This window comes from Cyprinus carpio, chromosome A23 (genome assembly GCF_018340385.1).
Source record: "Cyprinus carpio isolate SPL01 chromosome A23, ASM1834038v1, whole genome shotgun sequence".
Lineage (NCBI taxonomy): Eukaryota > Metazoa > Chordata > Actinopteri > Cypriniformes > Cyprinidae > Cyprinus > Cyprinus carpio.
Window position 1 is genome coordinate 15,095,604 of NC_056594.1, and position 22,024 is coordinate 15,117,627.

General features: G+C 36.2%; 1 protein-coding gene across 17 annotated transcripts in view; it reads right to left on the reverse strand.

Annotated features, from left to right (window-relative positions):
- Positions 1-1,783: 1,783 nt before the first annotated feature.
- LOC109074537 (kinesin-like protein KIF1B) overlaps positions 1,784-22,024 on the reverse strand; it is a 69,385-nt gene continuing 49,144 nt past the window's right edge. For 7 of the 17 annotated variants that reach the window (XM_042713343.1, XM_042713337.1, XM_042713334.1 and 4 more), the window contains 26 exons: positions 21,330-21,508; positions 20,901-21,041; positions 19,963-20,214; positions 18,219-18,337; positions 18,029-18,114; positions 17,494-17,623; positions 16,686-16,830; positions 16,453-16,543; positions 16,155-16,273; positions 15,346-15,401; positions 13,417-13,525; positions 13,203-13,269; positions 12,655-12,739; positions 12,385-12,490; positions 11,857-11,883; positions 9,970-10,084; positions 9,749-9,882; positions 9,224-9,285; positions 7,742-7,887; positions 7,376-7,618; positions 6,985-7,056; positions 6,799-6,899; positions 6,558-6,710; positions 6,184-6,376; positions 5,974-6,092; positions 1,784-4,664 (listed from right to left, as the gene is read on the reverse strand). In XM_042713343.1, the coding sequence (XP_042569277.1) occupies positions 4,622-4,664; positions 5,974-6,092; positions 6,184-6,376; positions 6,558-6,710; positions 6,799-6,899; positions 6,985-7,056; positions 7,376-7,618; positions 7,742-7,887; positions 9,224-9,285; positions 9,749-9,882; positions 9,970-10,084; positions 11,857-11,883; positions 12,385-12,490; positions 12,655-12,739; positions 13,203-13,269; positions 13,417-13,525; positions 15,346-15,401; positions 16,155-16,273; positions 16,453-16,543; positions 16,686-16,830; positions 17,494-17,623; positions 18,029-18,114; positions 18,219-18,337; positions 19,963-20,214; positions 20,901-21,041; positions 21,330-21,508 (3,093 nt within the window). In that variant the 3' untranslated portion in view covers positions 1,784-4,621. The remainder of the gene's footprint in view (positions 4,665-5,973; positions 6,093-6,183; positions 6,377-6,557; positions 6,711-6,798; positions 6,900-6,984; positions 7,057-7,375; positions 7,619-7,741; positions 7,888-9,223; positions 9,286-9,748; positions 9,883-9,969; positions 10,085-11,856; positions 11,884-12,384; positions 12,491-12,654; positions 12,740-13,202; positions 13,270-13,416; positions 13,526-15,345; positions 15,402-16,154; positions 16,274-16,452; positions 16,544-16,685; positions 16,831-17,493; positions 17,624-18,028; positions 18,115-18,218; positions 18,338-19,962; positions 20,215-20,900; positions 21,042-21,329; positions 21,509-22,024) is intronic. The other 10 variants (XM_042713345.1, XM_042713344.1, XM_042713338.1 and 7 more) reach the window with 3 other exon arrangements.

Below are 22,024 nucleotides of genomic sequence, written 5' to 3' on the forward strand. Positions count from 1 at the left end.
TTCATTGGCTGACTGGTTTTGTCCGCCCACGTTGTCAGAAAAGACTGTACGTGCATGAAAGTAAATTAGGGAAAAAAAGTAGATTTACCACGATGAACTCTCAGGGGGCAAGGAAGTCGACCGGAAGTTGAAGTCGGCCGCGTGCCGCCAGTTGACGATTGATTTTGTAGCAGCACCGTTGCTTTGCGTTAGCATCCCATTGACTCCCATTCATTTTTGATCACATTGATTAACTTAAACAGATTAAAGACTGCATTTGTCCATTAATTTCTAAAGATTCTCCGACCAATGTATAAAAAATCACGTTCTAGTTACATTATGGGCCACGTAGAAACAGTTTTTGTTGAGAATAGGCTAACGATTTTGCAATAACCACTCGACTCTCTGTCGCACAGTAGAGAAATTACCGTACAAGACAGGAGGAGAAGCTCGCAGGCAATCGGGGTAGACGTCAAGAGATATGGCGTACTGGCGTTACATTTTTAAAATACTATACAAAATAATTAATCAGAATACTTACTCCTGCTCACTACGCCACAAAGAACTCCCCGCTCAAACTCGCCGCCTCTGCAAGTTAACGTGGCAGTTGCACGCACAGTACTAGAAGATTTACATCTGTCAGACAGGTTGCTGATCATCAAGCTTGTCTGAGTCTGCGCGTCACGGAAGTTCTAAAATCGCTAAAAAAACGGGCTTCACTTGTCTCAATTGAGTTCCAATGGGGTCGCTGTGTCCATTTCTTTTACTGTCTATGTGAACTCTGAGACTGACGATTGATTTTGTAGAGCACCGTTGCGTGTAACATGTATGACATTTCATCACATTGATTAATTAAACAGATTACTGCATTTACTCATAACCACTATTCTCCGAAATGTAAAAAAACTTCATAAGCGAGCTTTTTTTTTTAATACGGCATAAGTTTGTAATACTATCAGATAAAAATACAAAGAGTAATAAGTATTGACGTAATTATTTCCAAGAATATAATTATAATAATAACGTAATTATTTCCAAGATGATCTTTCTTCATATAGCTCAGTACTTTATTTCATTTAGTAAATTAGTTCATTAGTAAATGTTCTGGTTATTAAGAGATATTACAGGTGAGTAAAACCATTTTTTCCTTTAATAATATTAATAATAATAATAATCATAATGTGTTACTTAATCAGTTCAAAGAAATAAAATATAAAGGCATAATCGGAAACACTTTATGTTAAGGTGTCCTTGTTACACATGGTACATGTACTTACTATTATAACAATTAATTATGCATAATTACATGCAAGTAACCCTTAACCAAACCCTAATCCTATAATTACACTGTAACAAGGACATCTTAAAATAAAATGTAACCACATAATATTATACAAATGTTTGCATATTATTTTACAGCGTTTTATTTTTATAACAAATGTGATATTTTATAATCAACTCAGTGGTTAGTATTTGTTAGATGCTTTTGTCAAAAGGTTAAATCACTTAATAAAATCAACTATTACCTTTTTATATATTTCTTTAAAAAACAAATAAATAAAAAATCAACAAACAAGCTAGCTTTGTTGTGCTTTAAGACAAAGTAGCAAAAGACCAAGAAAAAAACATTATAAAGATAAAAATAAAAACACTTCTTTCACAATTACCAACCATATCAATTCAAAAAGTCAAATAATGTAATATATGAGATATAACAAACACAAAGCTCTAAAGTAGGTATAAGTAAATGTTATATGTATAATGCAAAGTGTTGTGTAAAATGAAAGAAAGAGACAAAATCAGATCTGTTCTTCGTCTAATGCACTGGCTGTAATTTTATTTTTACCTCATTCACTAAACAGGTCAATGGTGCAAGATTACCATACACAGAATTAAGATATATGCATTACACATCTAGGCTATACAGCGAATGGATTATAATTATTACAAATACAGGAGACATATTTACATTTTAATCCAAGTTCCATACAACATGAAATATTTACAAAAGTATGAAAATGAAGCCGATCTGACAAAAAAATGTACAGTGTTAATGCCATGGCTGAACCGTTTTCTGTTGTTTCATCACAATGAGAGGGAATGATGTTCATCTGATGGGGTGATACAGTAATGCCAGGGTTGCTTCAAAGGCAGCGTGGGAAAAAATGCATGAGTGAGCACAAAAAACAAAGAGGTAACTGTGTCAGGAAAAGCAAAACATGTTATATTTCTAGAAAATGTATTCCCTGATGTTAGAAATAAAAATGAACAAGCCTCATCATAACTCTGCCCTCCATAGACTAAATGTGAAAAAGTGCTCATTGTTATTAAGATATTCTTCTTCTATCATCAGATAATTCATGCATTTTTAGTGAAACGCAAGGTACATTCAAAGTCCACTTCAATGAGAAAAACACCACAACCTAAAACCATTTGAGAAACAAAACAACAAAAACATTGTTCAAGCTTTATTTGTTCTGTGGTTAGTTGTATAAACACATGTGCAAAGAGCTGCAAACTAATATATACATTGCAAAACAATAAATACAGTTAATGAAATCATTATGAATATCACAGTCAACCAAGCCACTCAACAAAGATGGTAAAAAAAAGGGCAAAAACCTTTGCTCTGGCAAAAATTTGTAACATTAACTCACACTTAAACCTTCACTAAGCTTCAGTGCTCATTACACACTCTGTGTGCCGGATCTGAATATTCAATTTGAACATTTTTTTACAGATGCCATAACAATCAAACGGCTCAGATGAAGCCTAAAGGCTGGTAGACCAAAGGACTTGACTTTCCGAGCCATTTTCATGTGTTTGTTGTGTAAATGCACTAAAGCTCTTTGATAAGAGAAAATGCAGTCTATGATGAGCAGCAAGAGTATTGACTTCATTAGGATTGACAGTGTGACAATAATTCCTGCTGGTTGTCTGGCCAGAGGACTGTTAAATGCTCAACCAAATGGCTGGAACTTCACCATCACACTGAATCACTGGTAACTTCAGCACTTGTGTCTAGACTGCATGTCTTCAAATGCACAGAGCAAAGATTTTCAAAACAAAACCATAAAAAAGCAGAACTATACCATCCCTTTTTCCTCACTGCAACTGCAGTGAACTGCATAAATGGCCCAATTTCTACTGACAGTGATCAAATTGTTTTAGTGGCCGAACTTGGTCTGTTCAAATAAGTGAGGAACAGCTGAATAAAAATGAGAAAAGTGCCCTTCTTGCCTTCCGTTGTACAATTAATGTAAAACACTGATAACATGTTAATAAAAATAAGTTAAGATAATCAGTAGAGATACATGATAAATGTTCAATAATATTAAAAAGTGATCCTGCTCATTCTAAAGGGGAATAAAGGCTGGTTTAATGATCCTGCTGACTTGAGATCTTTCCCCAAACAGCAAAAATAAACCACACCAATAATTCAATCCTTCATTTCGTAACGGTAACTAATCGCATCAGTATCTCACTCAACCGTCTGGTCTTCAGAAGAGGCAACACAATCAGATCTTTCTTGCTAAAACAGCCCCGAAAATGCTGTTTCAGGAATACGGTAACAAGGACAGAAACCCATAATGCATCATGTCTCGTCATGAGCAGCGTTAAGCACAGTAATCCTGAACGTTATGTACAAATGGATTCATTCGGTCAGTTGTTCTGTGTTAAGGTAAATCTTTTGCACCATTTTTTTTTTTACCTAATCTACGGAGGAAATTGTTTAAACTGAGCAGAATACTCCTGTAGGCTACCGAAAGAGCGATATGTGAGGGATCATCACCATCATTTTCTTTCCCTGGTATTATATGTCTTATGATTACATACTGTACTTTGCTAATGGTATGTTTTATGTCCTTGATATGTGGAATTAATTGCGACAGGCTGGGCGAGTTAACGGCTGTATGTACAGGATCAACACCTTCACTATCATGGCTTGATTTGATTCAGCAAATCCTCTAAGCCAATACTGCAATAACATTCGGTTTAAGAGTCAATTTCTGTCTTGTTTAGAAAATTAAGCATATTCAAGCTATTTGTTTTTGTTTTATATATTTTCTTTTAGAGAAAGTTGATTTTGTGTAATATTTTATTATATATATATATATATATATATATATATATGTGTGTGTGTGTGTGTGTGTGTGTGTGTGTGTGTGTGTGTGTGTGTGTATTTTTATTATTATTAATATATTTATTCATTTACTGAATGCCTTAGAGGTTTTATAGTAAACCAACTTTCTCCTGAGGGTAAGATGTTCCTGGCAGACAACACTGTAACGATGATGTTTCCAGACGAGAGTAACTCAATAAAGCAGAACCCGCTCTGAAGATTCGTGCACACACAAACAGACTATTACAACATGCTACTTAAAGGAGGTTCAGGTATGACAAAGAACAAAACTGAAGACAGAATAAATCCAATCAATAACACAATAGAGAGGGGAGGGAGGGAGGGAGAGGGTGTTTAGGAACTGAAAGTTCATTTGCTGGAGAGGAGAAGAGAGCCACAGGTCTACATACAAGCAAAACCGTCAAGAACCACAAAGATTTAGAAGTGTTAACACACTTTGTACGTTGTAAAGGTAGACGAAGAGAAATGAGCACTATCTCTGTGCGTGTGTACACTCGTTCAGTTCTTCATCAGACTGGACCGTCTCCTCGCCAGCTTTGACCTGTAGGAAAACACAGAAAGAGACAGGTGAGCAGTGAAAATTTTGAGGGGAAAAAAAAGACAGACAGACAGACAGACAGACACACACAGCAGCCCTAAAATGAATTTGGATACTTGATACAGAAAGTCTGACTGTGACTGTTAGAAACAAAACATGAAACCAAGTGGCATCTGTTAACAACAATAGACCTTTTCTAAAATCAGTTTTCTCTGTCTATCTATCTATCTATCTATCTATCTATCTATCTATCTATATATATAGATAGATATATAGATATATATATATATATATATATATATATATATATATATATAGGGCTGTCAAATGATTAATCACGATAATCACATCCAAATAAAAGTTTTGTTTACATAATATATGTGTGTATACTGTGTATATTTATATGTATATATAAATATATATATGCATGTATATTTAACATATGTTACATTTATATATAAATATATTTATATATATATAAAAATATAAGATATATATATATATATATAAAAAAATTTTCAATTATAATTTATGTGTGTATTTACATACATAATAATATACCCTGTACACATAAAATTATATGAATGAAAACTTTTATTTTATTTGATAATTGATTAATCATATACAGCCCTAATATATTTGTAATTGTGACATTTCTGTTATTAAACAGTAATATACACAAGAATTTTCATAAATATTTTAATTTGTGTTATTTTATAGTTTGTATTTTCATGTGTGTATTTGTTTAATTAAATTATAAAAGTTGATATAAACAAAAATTTTCATAATATAATATAATTTATGTTATTCAATATTTTTTATTAACATTTATTAGTTGTTTTAATTTTAATTTGTGTTTTTTATAGATTAACTATTTGAACTCGTCTATTTTTAAAAATATTTTTTAATATTATATATATTTTTTTTTAAGTACACCAAGTTAAACTTAATGAAAATGAGAACTGCTGCTTTGGCAACTAGCTAAAAAAATAAGCTTTTTAAAAATATTTTCAGTTTGTTTCATTTCAAGAAACATTTGCATGTTTTTAGTTTTAGTTAACTGTAATAACTCTAGTGTGTTTATAAATTATATAGTTAAGCATTTGTTTGTGCCAAGTTCCTTTAAAGTAAATGCCACTTAGTTTGATATTTTGTTACACAATGCAATGGCATTTCTTTTAGGGACATTGAATGTTTGCCATTTTTTTCTGGAGAGGAATAAAAAAAAATACTTCAAAGAGGTGGTCAGTTTGGTCCAGACTAGATTAGGTTAATTCTAGGTAGTCATACAAAAAAAAGTTGGGCTGTGCACCTTATTGTTCCTGCTAGCAGTGGGTTGAAAGCGTACAGCCAGTCGTTCATGTCTTTGTCATTGTTGGCCTGGAGGAGGATCCCTCTGTGCTTGGTGCACACGGCGAATGTATTAGGTGTCTGCAAGCCATCAAACAGCAAAAATCAGGCATTTGGGTGACATAAATTACAGAGAAAACAGTTGATTTCCACATAGTGGGTGAGGCTTTACCTTGAGCATGGCCTGCTGGTCTTCACTGTATTCCACCTGGGCAGTGGATAAATTCAGCACTCCCCTCTCTACTGGGTCTTTGTCATTGTTGTAGATGAACACGTATGGCCGTCGAACCACCACAAAGTGCTTCACCCAGGAGTTGGAACGCGGCTCCATGAAACTGAGGAATCCCTTCTTTGATACCACAGATCTGAGTGAACACAAGAGGCCATGTCAGACCAGCATGTTACTGTACAATAACAACATCTCTGCTGCCCCATTCGAGGAAACTGCAACACAAAACCTGAATGATTTCAGTGTTCACATTCATCTTGATTTTTGTGAGAACTGACTAAACAAACTAGATGTGTCAGCTATATCAAAACTCTCACCCAGGTCTCATTTCCTCAATATCAGGCACAAGGTTGAGGAACTCGTGTTTGCCGGCGCGGGCCAGGTAGGACGTTTCCAGAATGGGCACCATGGGGAAGTTCTCATAGTCTGAGCATGAGGGGCTGGTGGCACGAGAGTTAGCTTCAGGGGTCCTGGACAAGACAGATGGTTACAGGATACTTAACTTTTAGAAGACTGTATTTTGAGCTTATCATGTGTGCTTTTACATCCGAACCGTACCGAGAGTCTGACAAAGAGGGGCAGGTGGAGGAGGGTGTGAGAGTAGCACTGCTGAAACTGGTCACGGATGGGTCACGACCCATAGGAGAGATATCCGACAACTAAAGGAGACAGAAAATGGTTTTATTATTATTTTTTTTTATTAATTCAAGCAGATATGTTTTTCATTGTTCAAGTCCAGGTTACCTTGCAGTCACTGATGCTGTTGCACATCTGGTTGTATTCACTGTTGAAAGTGTGTGTCAGGAGCCGGAGGCACTGAAAAGGAATTAACATTGAGTCAGACTTTCAACTTAGAAATTTGACTTTCAAGAGATGCAGCTAAATAATTTCACAAACAGGGCAGCATCCGGGCAGATGTACACAGATAATGAGAAAGATTTACTTGTAAGGAAATAAAATGCGTCGATGGATTCCAAGGACTCATGTATGCCGATGAAATGCACCTTAATGGCACTGATTTCAACTAAAATGGTTATATACTATATGTTTGAAAACAAGACAAATCATATATAAATATCTCATCTGCCTATAAATGGAATGCAGTACAATTTCAAGTACTTGTACAGTCTCTTACCTTAGTGGCCAGCTCCTTCTCGCGGTCTACCAAGCTCTCGATGTCTGTGGAGTCGTATCCGCTGCTCTCACTCGGTGTGATGGCGCTCTCAAAGGTGGTGGAGGAGATCTGGGAGGAGATGCTGGTGGAGGTGCTGAGGGTGCCGCTGCTCAGACTTGGAGACAGATAGTCGCTCAGGGTTTTAGGAGGAGCCGTCTCACCCAGTTTCTCACGGAGCAGCAGCAGGTGACGTGTCTTCTCCACCTGACAAGGATAGAAATGGACATCAAGGTCTGGAGATCACCACGGCCTGTCAGATATTCTTATGCAGGTCAACACAAAGAGTGTGGCACTATTCAGTCAAGATCTTTTGTGTACTGTCCTCACCTCATGCAACTGCTCGAGTTTCTCCAGCTCCCACTGGTGCTCCAGGATCAGACTGTCTCCTCTGGGTCTCCAACCGGCCAGGTTCTCCTCTCCACGCACATACGCCACAGATGTATCCAGAACCTTCCGTCTCCGTCGCTGCATACCTGAAAATGAACAATGAAATTGATTCAATATAGCAGGCCCAATATATCAATATGCAAAATCACTAACATGACACAAAAACTGGAAAAAAAAAAATTGTTGCAAAAATAGAAGTTGAAATCAATGCTTCGAAACGTTTTATTTAATTTAAATTCCTACTGTCTATATAGACAGTAGGAAATTAAATTAAATAAAACATTTCGAAGCATTGATTTCAACTTCTATTTTTGCAATATATATATATATATATATATTTGCACTTTGAGAATTCTGCGTAATGAAAATGTGTGCCTTGAATTCATTCAGTCGCGTTCAAATGATCACTAAACGTTTGTCATGACGTCTCTGCTTATATGATTAATTTATTTTTTACAAATTAATATTTATTTTAACACAGCATATTTGTTCAGCGGTAACTATGGAAAAAAAGATAGTCATAACGGTCTTATCAAGTAACTGTACGACACCTGGTTTTATTCGAAAACAGATACTAATAATTTTGTTACTGTTACAGATACAAATACTGGCTGTTACATGAAAATTAAAATATGTGATGTCATAATTATAAAGTTTTGACAGTTAACGTATGTTATGTAATTGTTGCATTAGGCTATTAATCAATAAACATTTATTAATAAAAAACTAGTTCATGTCTATTCATTTACAGTAGCATGAACCACGAGTATTTGAGTAACTCGAGTATTTTTAAAATAAGTAATCGACTAGCAGAAATCAGTAGTCATGCAACCCCTAATATATATATATATATATATATATATATATATATATATATATATATATATATATATATATATATACTAATATATATATATATATATATATATATATAATTTGTAAAATATTTTATAAATAATTTACACTATCATTCAAAAGTTTGTGGTTGGTCATTTTTTAAAATGTTTTCAAAAGGAGTTTATTTGATCAAAATACAGTAAAACTGTAATATTACTATTTTAAATCAGTTTTCTTTTCACATTTTAAAATATAATTAATAATGTCAAATTACTCCAGTCTTCAGAAATCATTCTAATATGCTGATTTGCTGCTCAAAAAACATTTCTTATTATCATCAATGTTGAAAACAGCTGCTTAATATTTTTGTGAAAACTGTACACTGATACATTTTTAACCAAGTCTTTGATTCATATAAAGTTCAAAAGAACAGCACTTATTTGAAACAGAAATATTTTGTAACACTTAAATATCTTTACTGACACTTTTGATCAATTTAATGCATCCTTCTTAAATAAAATAACAACACATTCTAAAAAAATCTCAAATTGAACAAATCATTAGTATTTTTTAGGAAAATCTTACCTGGGCTTCCTGTGTCAGCTATTTTGCACAAGCTAAGCTCATAGATTCCAGTCACTTTATTACTGTAACAGAAACATCAGAAAACAATTTCTTACATTTTTAAACAAAAAATAAAAAATAAAATAAAAAAATTCTGGAGAAGACACACATTTTAAGACATTTAGATGCATAAGATGTCCATTACATTTTCTTTAATAAATATCACAATTTTAGCTTAAAATGTATATGAATCTGTAATGGAGTGTGTCCTGCAACTAGTCACAATATAATTTTCACAGTTTTTAATGTTGCCTTCACTAATTCATTTTAAATGGTCCTACAATATAAGAAATTAATTTAACAGTATAAATATTCCATGTAGTCTTTGGACTTACATGAGGCCAAATTTGACTTCCTAAAATGCTATTTAAAACAGTTTTTGATGGAGTATAGCATGCCACAACGCAGGATTTATGTATATTAATCTTCAGACACATTTGACCTTTTTGGTGGTAAAAGAGATACTTTTTTGTTTGTTTGTTTTACCAGTCAGGGGTTTTGGAGTAACCACTGCCGAACAGGTTCCTCAGGGAGCGTGGAGGAGAGATCTTAGCATCTCTGGAGTAGAAGACCATGCAGATGTCCTTGGTAATGATGGCAGGCTGGATGCAGTGATCAAGCTGCAGGGTAGTGGTTCACACGCATGTCAATACTATATACTCTTTAACCTCTTTCTAAAGAACTAGTCAAAACTAAAAGAGTCTGACCTCCAGATAGGCTGACAGGGTCATATAAATCTTCTCTCCGTAGGGAGTGACACGGTTCAGTAGGAGAGAGTTGTGCAGGGAGCTGTCCCAGACAGCCTCGAACCGGTAGAACGTCCTGAACAGCAAGAAATACATTAGAAACAATATGAACCCATGGAAGGATATTTGATATATTAACTGGTGCTGTAGTGATAAATTGTGCTGTATACTACTGTTTGAGCACGAGTTTGAGTGTGGATGTGCGTAAAGACAACATGAAATGACATTCACAACCTATTTTACTTCTGAAACAAGGCATTTCTGAGTATCCAACGAGAAGAAAAAATATAGGGCAGGATTTACCCACTGGGAATTGACTGAAAAGTTACACAACCGTTTAAAAAGTTTGGGGTCAATAACTTTTCTCTTTTTTTTTGGTAAAACAAACTGATACTTTTATTCAGCAAGGATGCATTAAAATAATCACGTGTGACAGGCCTTTGTTTCAAAAATATATCTTCAATAAATTGTGTTCTTTTGAACTTTCTATTAATCAAAGAATCTTAAAAAAAAAATCTAATCTTAATATTTTTCCTCAAAAATATTAAGCAGCACAACTGTTTTCAACATTGGTAATAATAAGAAATCTTTCTTAAGCAGTAAATCAGCATATCAGAATGATTTCTGAAGGATCATGTGACACTGAAGACTTGATGCTGAAAATTCAGCTTTACCATCACAGAAATAAATTACATTTTAAAATATATTACAGTAGAAAACATGATTTTAAATTGTAATAGTATTTCAAAATATTACTGTTTTTATTGCATTTCTGATCAAATCAATGCAGCCCCGGTGAGCATAAGAGACAAAAAAAAAAAAAAAATCTTACAGACCCCAAAATTTTTAAACAGTAGCATACCTGAAAGATTAGAAAAAATAGAGATTTTATTTTTACTTTATTTAGCATTTATTTAACATCCGTTATTTATCATTCACCAATTAAGTATTCACAGCAATACCAAAAATATTAATTAAGAAAGTAAATAGGTTCAATTTGGATTTCATGCTGACTTTAAACTGCAGATGGCAGTGAATATCTAGAAGCATCAGGCTACCACATTAGTTATGCTGCCTATAAACTTTCAGCTAACAGATGGTGCTACTGGACAGGCAATCTCCTCGAACACTGTGAAAAACATGAGGTGTAATGCCAGCTGCATCACGCGCTGTTGGGAGATCTCTGTGCCTAAATAGTTTGTTGACGTGCTCGAGTCACATAGCGATGAACACAACACAAGAGTGTTGTCAGGTGCTACATTATTAGTGATCTGGTGTGAGCTTGAAGCAGTGTGTGTGCGTGTGTGTGACTCAGGACTACAGCACAGTGATGGCTATAAGCAAAGGCACACGATTTACATGAACAGACACGGAGACAGACAGAAACAGAGAGAGATTGGTGCAGGTGACTCATCCTCAAATATCCGTGTATCTCTTTCTCCACTCACTCACCTCCCTCTCTTGTTCTCATTTCACTGTTTAAATGGCACATAGATGCACAAAGGCTTGCCTGCGTCTGTATCTAGACTCATCAATTCAGATTTCAGCTGCTTATAATAAGCCAAATTTAGTAATACAGTGAATGCAAAGTATAATGTACTATCAAATGTAAATGTCAGACCTACATTCATCCACTGACGTTGTTGTTTTTTTTTGTTAAAGAAATGTCATTTGCAAATTTACCAGTAATACTTCACCTTAACTCTTACTATCTTGTTGAATGAGTTCAGAGAGAAGCAGAAAAACAATGACACAGATACATCATTTTGCTACTGTTACACCTACAGATCACAAATGTCTCATAAAGCACTTTAATGGTAAAATTGCTTTATGAGGTGGTTCTGATACCTAGCAATATCGCTATCAATACAAAGGCTGAGCAAAACCAAGAGTCCAACCGCAGCAGGAAAAGGACGAGAACAAAAAGGGAGACAAAACAAGCAGAAACGGTCAGGCAACAGAAATATTTACAAATCAAAAGACAAAAAGCAGCATTCAGATTAACCAGGCAAAGGAAATAAATGAAAATAAAGCATACTGGCATCATTAAAAGAACACAACAAGCACATTTTCATAATAAGTAGAGCTGTATGGGGCACTGTGCACAGTGATGAAATTGCTGTTTCTCGTTTGGTCCACTAGATGGCTCTCTTGCTCCCTGCAGGATTTTTCTCTCTCACTGAAGGCAACAGTGACTCATATTCAACATGCTCTGCTGAATTCTAAGCACTTAGGTAGATGCATTTGTATTAGGTGAGTAGAGCATTTGCAGACCTTTTATGTCGTTTAGAAACAGACAACCTTCCAATGAATGCAGACAGATGAATCGAACTTGATTTAATAGGTTGTCCAATGTGGCGAGCGACCACAACATACCTGCTGGAGTTGTGAGAAGATTTCAAGTTTTTAGCCGAGATGATGTTGAGAGACAGGACTGCGTCTGCAGCCGAATCATCCACTTCTGGCTTATTCCTGATTCGACCTACAACAGACAACAATCGATGTCAGATGGCTGTAGCTATTGTAATACACTTTATAAAATTGATATTTCAGGCCCTAGCTTCAGATTGGACAATAGAGCAATCCAGCTGTGCTAACAGCAATTATTTCTTCTATTTAGGATTTTAGGAAAAAATTTGTACTGACCAACCACCAGCTCTCTGACATCTTTCCAATGCAGCTCACTGCCCTTCTCGTGGATCAGAGTGACTGTTATTCTGCGCTGAATGCCCTGAAAACACACGTCAACACAGGTTACTAAAAGCAATCTCAATTTGAATCATTTATATGTCCTTGACTAAGGACAGTGAACATGATCTTTAAGCTAAACTACAGCTTTACAGACTGCAACTGCAGAGAGAATTCAATATTAATAGAACAGCGAGAGAGAACAACATGATGTGCAAGACCAAAGTGCATTGCAATGCACAAATCTATGAAAATTTAATGCAATGACAACAGAATTTAATATTCAATTATAAACACTATAATGCTATTCAATATATCATGCTTTCACTGTGTTTTTATAAATTCCTAACAATTTCTGGTCAATTTTTAAATATATATATATATATATATATATATATATATATATATATATAATAAGGTAATGTTAATAATATCGATGCCATATCATTTTAAGAGCAAATATTTATACTCCTTTTAGTTAAAGCATAAATAGAAAGATTAAATACCTGGTGCAAAAGGTATGTGCCATGACAGGGAAGACCTCCCGAGTGATCTACTACGGCTGGGATATAACTACAATAAACAACACACAATTCATATAATCACAAACACATTTTATAGCAACATATGTACAATTTCTCTTCAAATGTTGATTATTGACTAAAACCCTTTTTAACCAAAATGGGCCTGTGTAGATATGTATAAATATGGTTCACTTACTCTCCAGTGGGCTCTAGTTCACTGATCTCGAACCAGGCCAGCAGGTCATACTTGCTCACACACTGACCCAGGTTAGACTTGGTAATGGTGTTCAGTTTGGTGGCTGGCACTGCAAGGAAAGTAGAATATTAACAGGGCGGGAATATGATGCACCATATGACTGATGTATTTAAAATAAGCCTAATTTCTTTACTAAAAAGCACAGGTTGTATCAATCCATAAAAAAATGCTGAACAGGACAGATAAGCAATATGAGCATGAGTCAGGTAATGTGAGGAAACACAAAGCTTAAAGGACGGTCATTATGTAGGCTTTGGAAAACTGGCCACAAGAAATTCTACACTACATTGGGAAAATCAATAAAGCCTGATTTGCTCCTAAAACTGCAGCTGAGGGTCGGCACTCCATTTCCTGCAGCCGTCTGCTGTATTTCTACAGTATGATGAGGTGGGAGACAGTGGCACTGGGGGAAAGCTGCAAGAAACCTTTTGCTCAGAGACAGAAGAAAAACGCCTGTGTAACTCGTGTCATTTGTGAAAAAAAAAAGCTTCTTGAGGGAAGCTAAAAAGAACATATGGAAAACACCTAACGTGATTTAATTAGCAGTACACTTTCAAAGTATCACATAAGGAGACACCAAGCAGCTGTCGTAGCAGTCTAGATCAACCAGCGAGGGGGACACTTAAAAACAGCAACTCAAGGAAAAGCCTTTATATCTTCAGGATCAGGAATATCTACATTTCAAAGAACGTCCACTGGGATTCTGTCATCAGGTGGGGATGAAGGGCAACACTAGTCACAGCACAGAGCCAATCACTATCCATCTTAACTACTCCGTGCCTTAGAGGCTCTGTACCAACCGTCATGTCTGGGCACTCTGAGAACGGGGCTGTTGGGTACAGGGAGAAAGGGGAAGTGGGACAGCTCATCTGCCCCTTCCTCCAGGCTGGCGACGGCCGTGGAGGCCAGTGCATTGGCGTGCTCTGAGAGCGTGTCCAACACCTGGCCGTGCATGTACCCGGTCATCAGGTATCTGATCAACTCAATCTTACGTGTATGGTCTGGGTGGGTGACACCAGGTGAGAGTGGTGAGGACGAGGATTGAAATGAAAAAGACAAAGATGGAGGTAAATGTATGCGAGCAATGGAAAAGATTAAGTATGCAGTTGCCCCAAAAACGTTTTGTGAGCTTAATGTATTAATGTCTTTGCATTATAACAAATAAAGTGGCCAAAACGGTCCAAGTATTTTTTGGCCCACTGTGTGAGAAAGGTTTTTTTAAATTATTATTTAAATTCCAGAGTGGCACTTGGAGACTCAAACCACTTTTGACACCGCTCTATGAATGAGATTTTTTTTGACAGGTGTGAAGAGTTTTTTGTTTTACACTCTGCATCTACAATCTATAAATCACAAATAGCTCTACAGCTTTTCCAATTATCTCCAACTGAGCTGTAGCACCTCTAGATTCATATTGCGATATAAAAGAGTGTCAGCTCGGGGTGAAGATCAATTCACCGTCAGGACTGATGACACTTCAAGGCTACAGCCTCGGTTTTATTTTTGTTCCCTATCAAAAAACAACAGTCTGGAGAGGAACGGCTGACAGCTGCGTCTTTCAAACTGACTTGCTGCATAAATGAAATCCAGAGCCCTTTTGAGAAGAGATAACCGTATCGAACGAAAGAGTTACAGATCACAGCATTGTGAACTGGGAGGTAGTTCCTTGTTTAATGAAAGATGTAATGAATTACATGAATAATTAGAAGGGAGATAGAGGAGCACACAAGCTCCAGGCGAGGATTATTCAAGGAATCTGCTTTATTATTACTTATGCAAATTTAAGACCCTTTAAGCTGACTTAATGAACATGTGATGTTCTTTATGAAGATTAATGAAGATGTCATTTTTGAGTAGTTGCCATCATACCTGGTTTAGACAAAGGCATAGGTGGGGGGTAGTACTTTCTGGAAGGCTGAGAAGGGCTACAAGAGAAGCAGAAAATGAATCAGAAATGTAAAAAAAAAAAATTATACTAATATTAATCAGTCTGTATGCTGATTTAATCAATCCACCAAGGGCATAACCACATAGTCAGGATTATGAGAACATTTATTTCCTGTTTTATTTATACTATATTTTTCACAACTATCAAGATATGCTGTAGAGCAACTATACAATATATAGGTTTCAGTTACTTATTTAAATGCAAAACAAGCTCCATCAACATATGAAATAATATCAACTTCATTTGCTAAAATAAAAAATAAAAAAGTAAATGAGTTGATAGAACTTGCATTGGACATTTTACATTTTAAAAGGTTTCCTGTCATCCCTTTAAATGTTGTCTTTTCATGCCATATCATCATCTAAGGCTATTTTCCTGTCAAAACTAAATAATTTAAAGTACAATGTATTGTTGTTACTGTTAACTTAAAATCTATTAACCGATTTTGATAACTGAAATAAAGCTAAATATTATATAAATATCTAAATATTAAACTTTAAAGACTTAAATGAAAATTGGAAATTTGGCAACTAACTGAATAAATGAGTACTAAAATCATTAAATCCAAGACTGAAACAAAAATAAACATTACAGCACTATACAAAACTATAAAAGATAAAATGTTTAATTTACATATTTGACAACTATAAAATTTGATAACATCAGTCACTGACAAATACCATTGACAAATCTGAATACTAGAAAAAAAAAGTAGACAGCAGGTTGTTACCTGACCACTTCCTGTCCATGGATGCGCAGTGGGTGCTGTTGGTAATGGCCAAACACTTCGAACACAACTGGCTTTGTCTTTATGTACTCAATAAAGGACTCTGTCACCTCCACTGAGATCTGTTGATAAATAAGTTGACAACACATGCGTATTTGCCTCACAATGTGTAATAATGAGGCATAATTCTGCATACGCAGCTAGCCTGATGAAATACTTTAATGAGAACAACTCTGGATCGGTTATGCCACCATAATGTTCAATTTCCTCCTTAAAAGCTCTCACTGCTTTCAACACTTACATTCTGTACGTGGTAAAAGCCCAGCGGGGCACCTCTGCCTGTGTTCTTCAGGGGCTCTGTGCTGAACGCCTCATCGTGACGATGGAGGAAACTGTTGGCAGCATGAGACAGGATTACTGAGAGAAGCGTGACTGTGCGACTGCGTGATTTATGTGGAGGTGTGTGTGTGCTCTGTCTGAATAAAGACCAATGAGACAGGAAAGAAGGGTTGCCATAGAGACAGACTGACTCACTTGAATTGGCAGAAGATGTCTGCGTACTCGGGCGGGATGCTGCTCGCCTGCAGAACGGTGACGCGGAAAGTGAAAATACTGCCCACTTCCAGATGCTCTGCCAAACTGTCACCCGGTTTTGTGTCCACGTTCCCAAGCTTCAAGTCTTTTAGACACAAAACACATTCATTAATATTAGATTTTGTTAATGGATCTCTAAACAGTTAATGTGAAATTGTTGATTTTATTGCATTCCTTCCATTTTTTGCATTTCCACTCTGCAGAACCATCTAATGCTATAAAAATTCTATATTATACAAAAACTACACTCAATCTATATGAAATGCAGAAATGTTAATCTTGTTTTTCTTGGTCAACAATTCAATTTTTTTCTATTGTGTAGAATCATCTAATTCTATTAAAAAAAACCTATATAAATCATCTAAATCAAGCACTTTATTTTATATGACAATTTTATATAGAACCTAATGCAGTTACATTTATTTTTATATTATGCTATTTATCACCACTATTAGAGGGTGTTTCTGAAAAAAGTAAACTGGAACAGGTTGATAATATTTGATGTTTTAATAACAGAGACACCATAAATCTGTTTCCATGGTCTTCTTTTATTGACCTGTTAAAACCTGCTAGAAGAATCAGTTTGGTCTCAAAGCTTTCGGGTCAGTGAGGCAGTGTATATCAAATGCAACATAGCAAAACACAACAGCATCGTCTGGATGTGTAAGCATTTCTTTTCACTCGGACTGAGTGGTTTTGTTCAGAGCTCAGGGGCTGCCAGCTGGCCTGTGTGTGCATCTACACTCACCCATGTCATTTATTCTGTTCATCTCCTCTGAAGGGGTGATGACCTCCGAACTCTGACCTTGACCTTCCACAATACGCAGCTCTTCCAAAGAGAGGCCAGAGCGGGTCATGACCACAGAGGAGAAATCACTCTGGATGGTGTAAGAGAGAGGAAGAAATAAAAAAAGGAAATAAAAAGATAAAGGCAGCGGTCACAACACAACACAAACCTTGTAGAAACTAGTACCAATGTCAAACCCGAGGAAAGATTTCTAAACTTCAAACGTTAACAATTTAGCTGTGTCTGTGCTTGTAATTAAAACTCTTTTATCAGACTAGACTTGAATAGGATTTTTGTGAAAAATGATAAATGTTTGCAAATATTTTTGCTGTAAAGTCTCATTCAACTATGCATGAACAAGCCTTAAAATGTGGCAGATAGATAGATAGATAGATAGATAGATAGATAGATAGATAGATAGATAGATAGATAGATAGATAGATAGATAGATAGATAGATAGATAGATAGATCTGGGGGGGATCGGGGGGGTCATACCTTTTTAAAATACTCATTGTCAAAAGAAATTTTAGCAGTGCCCGACTGACGCACACCAGATCCATAATCAGGAGCCTCTTCATCGGCTACAAAACCACAAATACCAAAGAATAAGGACACAAGTATCAACTCTGCTTAATTAAATCTGAGCCAAGCCTTAATTAATTCATTAATATAGAGCAGCGCTCACCAGCGATGGCTTGGACCCCCACTCGCAGGAATCCTCGCACTTCTCCCTTCTCTGTTACTATAGCGACACGGTGCACCAGAGGCACAGGATACAGAAGGTTACTCAGATACACGAAGGCTCTGGAAGAAAAAGAACGGCAATTATAGTACTGCCCTGAGAGCCATCGCCGCCTGACAGTCTCATGCACACACACACACACGTTCACAACATGTACCATATGTAATAGTATGGAGAATACAAGAGATGTTTAAAAACAGCCTAGAGCAGTGTTACACAGTGCCTTCCTTTCACTGCACGAGTTCATCTCCATAACCCTGATTAACACCATCAGAGAATAATGGATATGATGTGTCAGACACGTTCACTGAGCTGACGCAAACAAAACACAGCACTAAATAACAAAACACAGAAACAAATGTGTCAACCTTGAAACTGAACGCCAAAGAAAAAGAAGTGCAACCAAATAACTCATACATTATGATGTAGGGGCAAATAAAAAAAATGTATTAATTTATTTGCGTGAGAGATTGTATTAGAGTATTTTATATTTTCAGAGGCTAGGGGGCACACACAGTCTGGATTTCAAGAGCTGTTTGCAGTCAAAGAGCTCCTCCTCTCCCCGTAGGCAGCCTCAAGGCCAAGATGGAGGAGAGCTATCACTGTAGCGCATCAGTGAAGTCACAATGACGCAGGTCCATCTACGCCTCTGCATCGATCCAGACTATGTTGCCTCTCTCCTCATCTATCCTCCCCTCTTGTATAGCTGACTGACAAATAACAGCTCTTAAGTACACTGAATGAAAATTCATATTAAAGAAAATAAAGAACAGACAAAATTAAATTATAGACATCAAATGAACACAATTTAATATTTAAATATACAAGCACAATAAATTAATAAGTTAATAAAAATAAAGAAACTAGGGCTGTAAATCGAAGTTAATGTGTTAACAGATGGGATTAACACAACATATTGCAACAATCATATTCTAAAAACTGTCTTACATTCACAATAGTCCCTTAGCAGAGAATTTGATTCTCAGTCAATGGGGAAAGTCATTTTGTATGGGAGATTTATTTCTAAACCCAGATGGGATGTTTAGCAAAAGTCATTTGCATTCTTGTATGGTGAAATATAATTACCATTGAGGCCAAGTGCAATATCACCCATAACTGAAACACTGTCATTCATAAAAATGTTAATGTGAACTCCAGCAGAGAACAAAAGTGGCAGGCCGGTGGCTAAAACTCTGCCTATGTAACATTAAGTCCATTAAGTGCTGAGAACATGGTTTTATTATTGAATTTTATTATTACTACATTTGCATTTCTTTCCTTGTGTTAGATTTATTGTCTAAAAAGGAACTGAATGCTAACCATAACACATCTGAATCGACTGACAGCCCGATTAAAATAAATACAATGAATGAAAACAAACACAAATGCGTACTAATGTTTAGAGTACTAATGTTAAACCAAACCAGACAGATGGATGTTAAATGTAGGTTGTGGAGAACTGGAGGAGGAATCTGTTATACCCGTGTGAGCCATTTCCTAGATCAGATCTGATCTCACATTACTAGAAAATCTATTCAGTTTATTTCATTTTCAATGTATCTATCTTTACATCATTAACAGCTGCACACTGAGCCACACAACTGTCTCCATTTCTCTTTGTCACTCATTCTCTCTCTTTCCAGCCCTCATTTTTCAGGTTTCCCCCTGAGCAGTGGCTGCCACCAACCTGCCCACCAGGATGAACCATGGGGAACGGTCATAGAAGGGGTCCTGCCCATCGCTGAAGATGTCAGAGCCTTCCTCGGTCCCAGCATCTGAGCTGGTGTCGTCCACGAAAGCCTCGTCATCCATGAAGTCCTCCATCTCGCTCTGCCTTTCGTCGGCCAGCTCAGTAATCTCAGAATCGCTGGTGGAGAAGGTGGGCGAGGGAGTGCGGTCGACCAGATGCTCGTTCACACAGCCGTGAAAAATAGGTGAGCTAAAAAAAAGGTGCGTGGGTAGGATGCAGGCACAAGCAAGAGTTTACAAGATTATTTAAATTAGCCACATTTAAGGGCCATGACTTCAGACATAAAATAGAAAACAATAAACATAGCAGGTACATAATACAGTAATTAATTGCTGTTTTTTTAACCCTATTAATGCAGTAAGTTTTTACATTTAAAAAGACATCATAGAAACTGTTCTCATCTTGTTTATGGAAATAAAACATGGAGAAAAAAAAATAAAAATCACAAGAAAATTGAATAATGTGTATAATGTGCACAGAGGAACAAAAAAAAAAAAAAAACAATCTACATATGAAATGAATGTTTAAAATGACAAATGGATAAAAACATTGCATTAAAAAAAATCTACATCAGCATACAGCAAAACACAAGCACATAAACATTTAGGAAAACAATGCAAAACAAATAAACAAAAAATAAAAAAGGTGATTTGAATATGAAGAGAAAAATAAACAGTGTAAATGATTAAACAAAGATGTCATGAATGATTTATGGGCTCCCTCTGAGAGCAGCTCTTTACAAACAAATATAACACAAATTCTCACAGAATTAAACCTAATTTCACAGCATGTAAAAGCACAGGACATAATGATTTCTGTTGAACATGCTCAATCATTTCTCAAGTCATAGGAACATGTTTAAGTGATTAGCATACCTCCCAACCAGCTTGAACCAATGGAAGCGGTCATAGAACGGATCACTGCCAGTCAAAGCACCCTCCCCATCCTCACTCGGATTGGACGAGGCCATCTCGCCTGCACGGTCGTACATCTCTCGCATCTGGTCCAGCCTCTGCCTGTGAAAACATGACAAGTCAAGTCACATTTCTGATTACACATCATCGAAATCAATGTTGAAACAAGTTTTGTGTGAAGCCATGCACATTTTCTGTCATAAATGTCACCCTTAGAAACAATTACAGCTGACAAAAAACACTTTAAACACCATTTAAAGTACAAATAAAAAATCAAACATTTTAAATAGAGCTTTGGGATCTCTAAATGGATTGTTCCAAATAATAATTGCACAAAAAATAAGAGCAAAACTCTGTATATCACAGTGTGGTTGGCAGCCTGAGGCTTACTTGAGCTTCTCCAGGGACCAATAGTGAGTGGCTCCGTTCTTCAAGTCCTGAACCTCCACAGCCACCACCGTTCGAGGGAAAGACCTAGTGTCACGCTCTTTCTCTGGTTCTGGAGGCAGCAGCTCCGGAGGCAGCGGAGAGTAGAGGGTGTCCGTGAGTAAGACAAACTGGAACTGGACCTACACACAGATCATGTAAACGAGACATAAGGGCATAAACAAGGATGAATGATGTGAGCTGATGACTAAAAGATTGCAGGTTCAGACATTTTTTGGAAAACTGAAGTAATGTATCAAAGTTGAATACAGCAAAAGATTTCCACGCTAATGAAAAACGAATTCAAAATCGACTCTGGCGCCACTGAAGCTATAAATACAAAGTAAGAGCGCATGATAAATCAGAATAGAAATGTTTCTATCTCAAGGCTCCACAGGAAGGGTCTTCATGAGATTATACGCATATTAACTGAAAAAAAGAGGCATGAACAAGTAAAAGTGAAGCAAGTGACAGAAAAAGAACAGCTGAAACTGTTCGTGTGTGCTTTTTTTGACTTTAATGAGACAACCGTTGAAAGCTGACAGATGGGTAATGAGTAAAGCGACAGGGATCTGTCTGAGAATATGTAAATACAGCAGAACTTACTGGTAAACTGCCATCACAATGAAAAACTCAGTCATACACAGTTTTATATCATG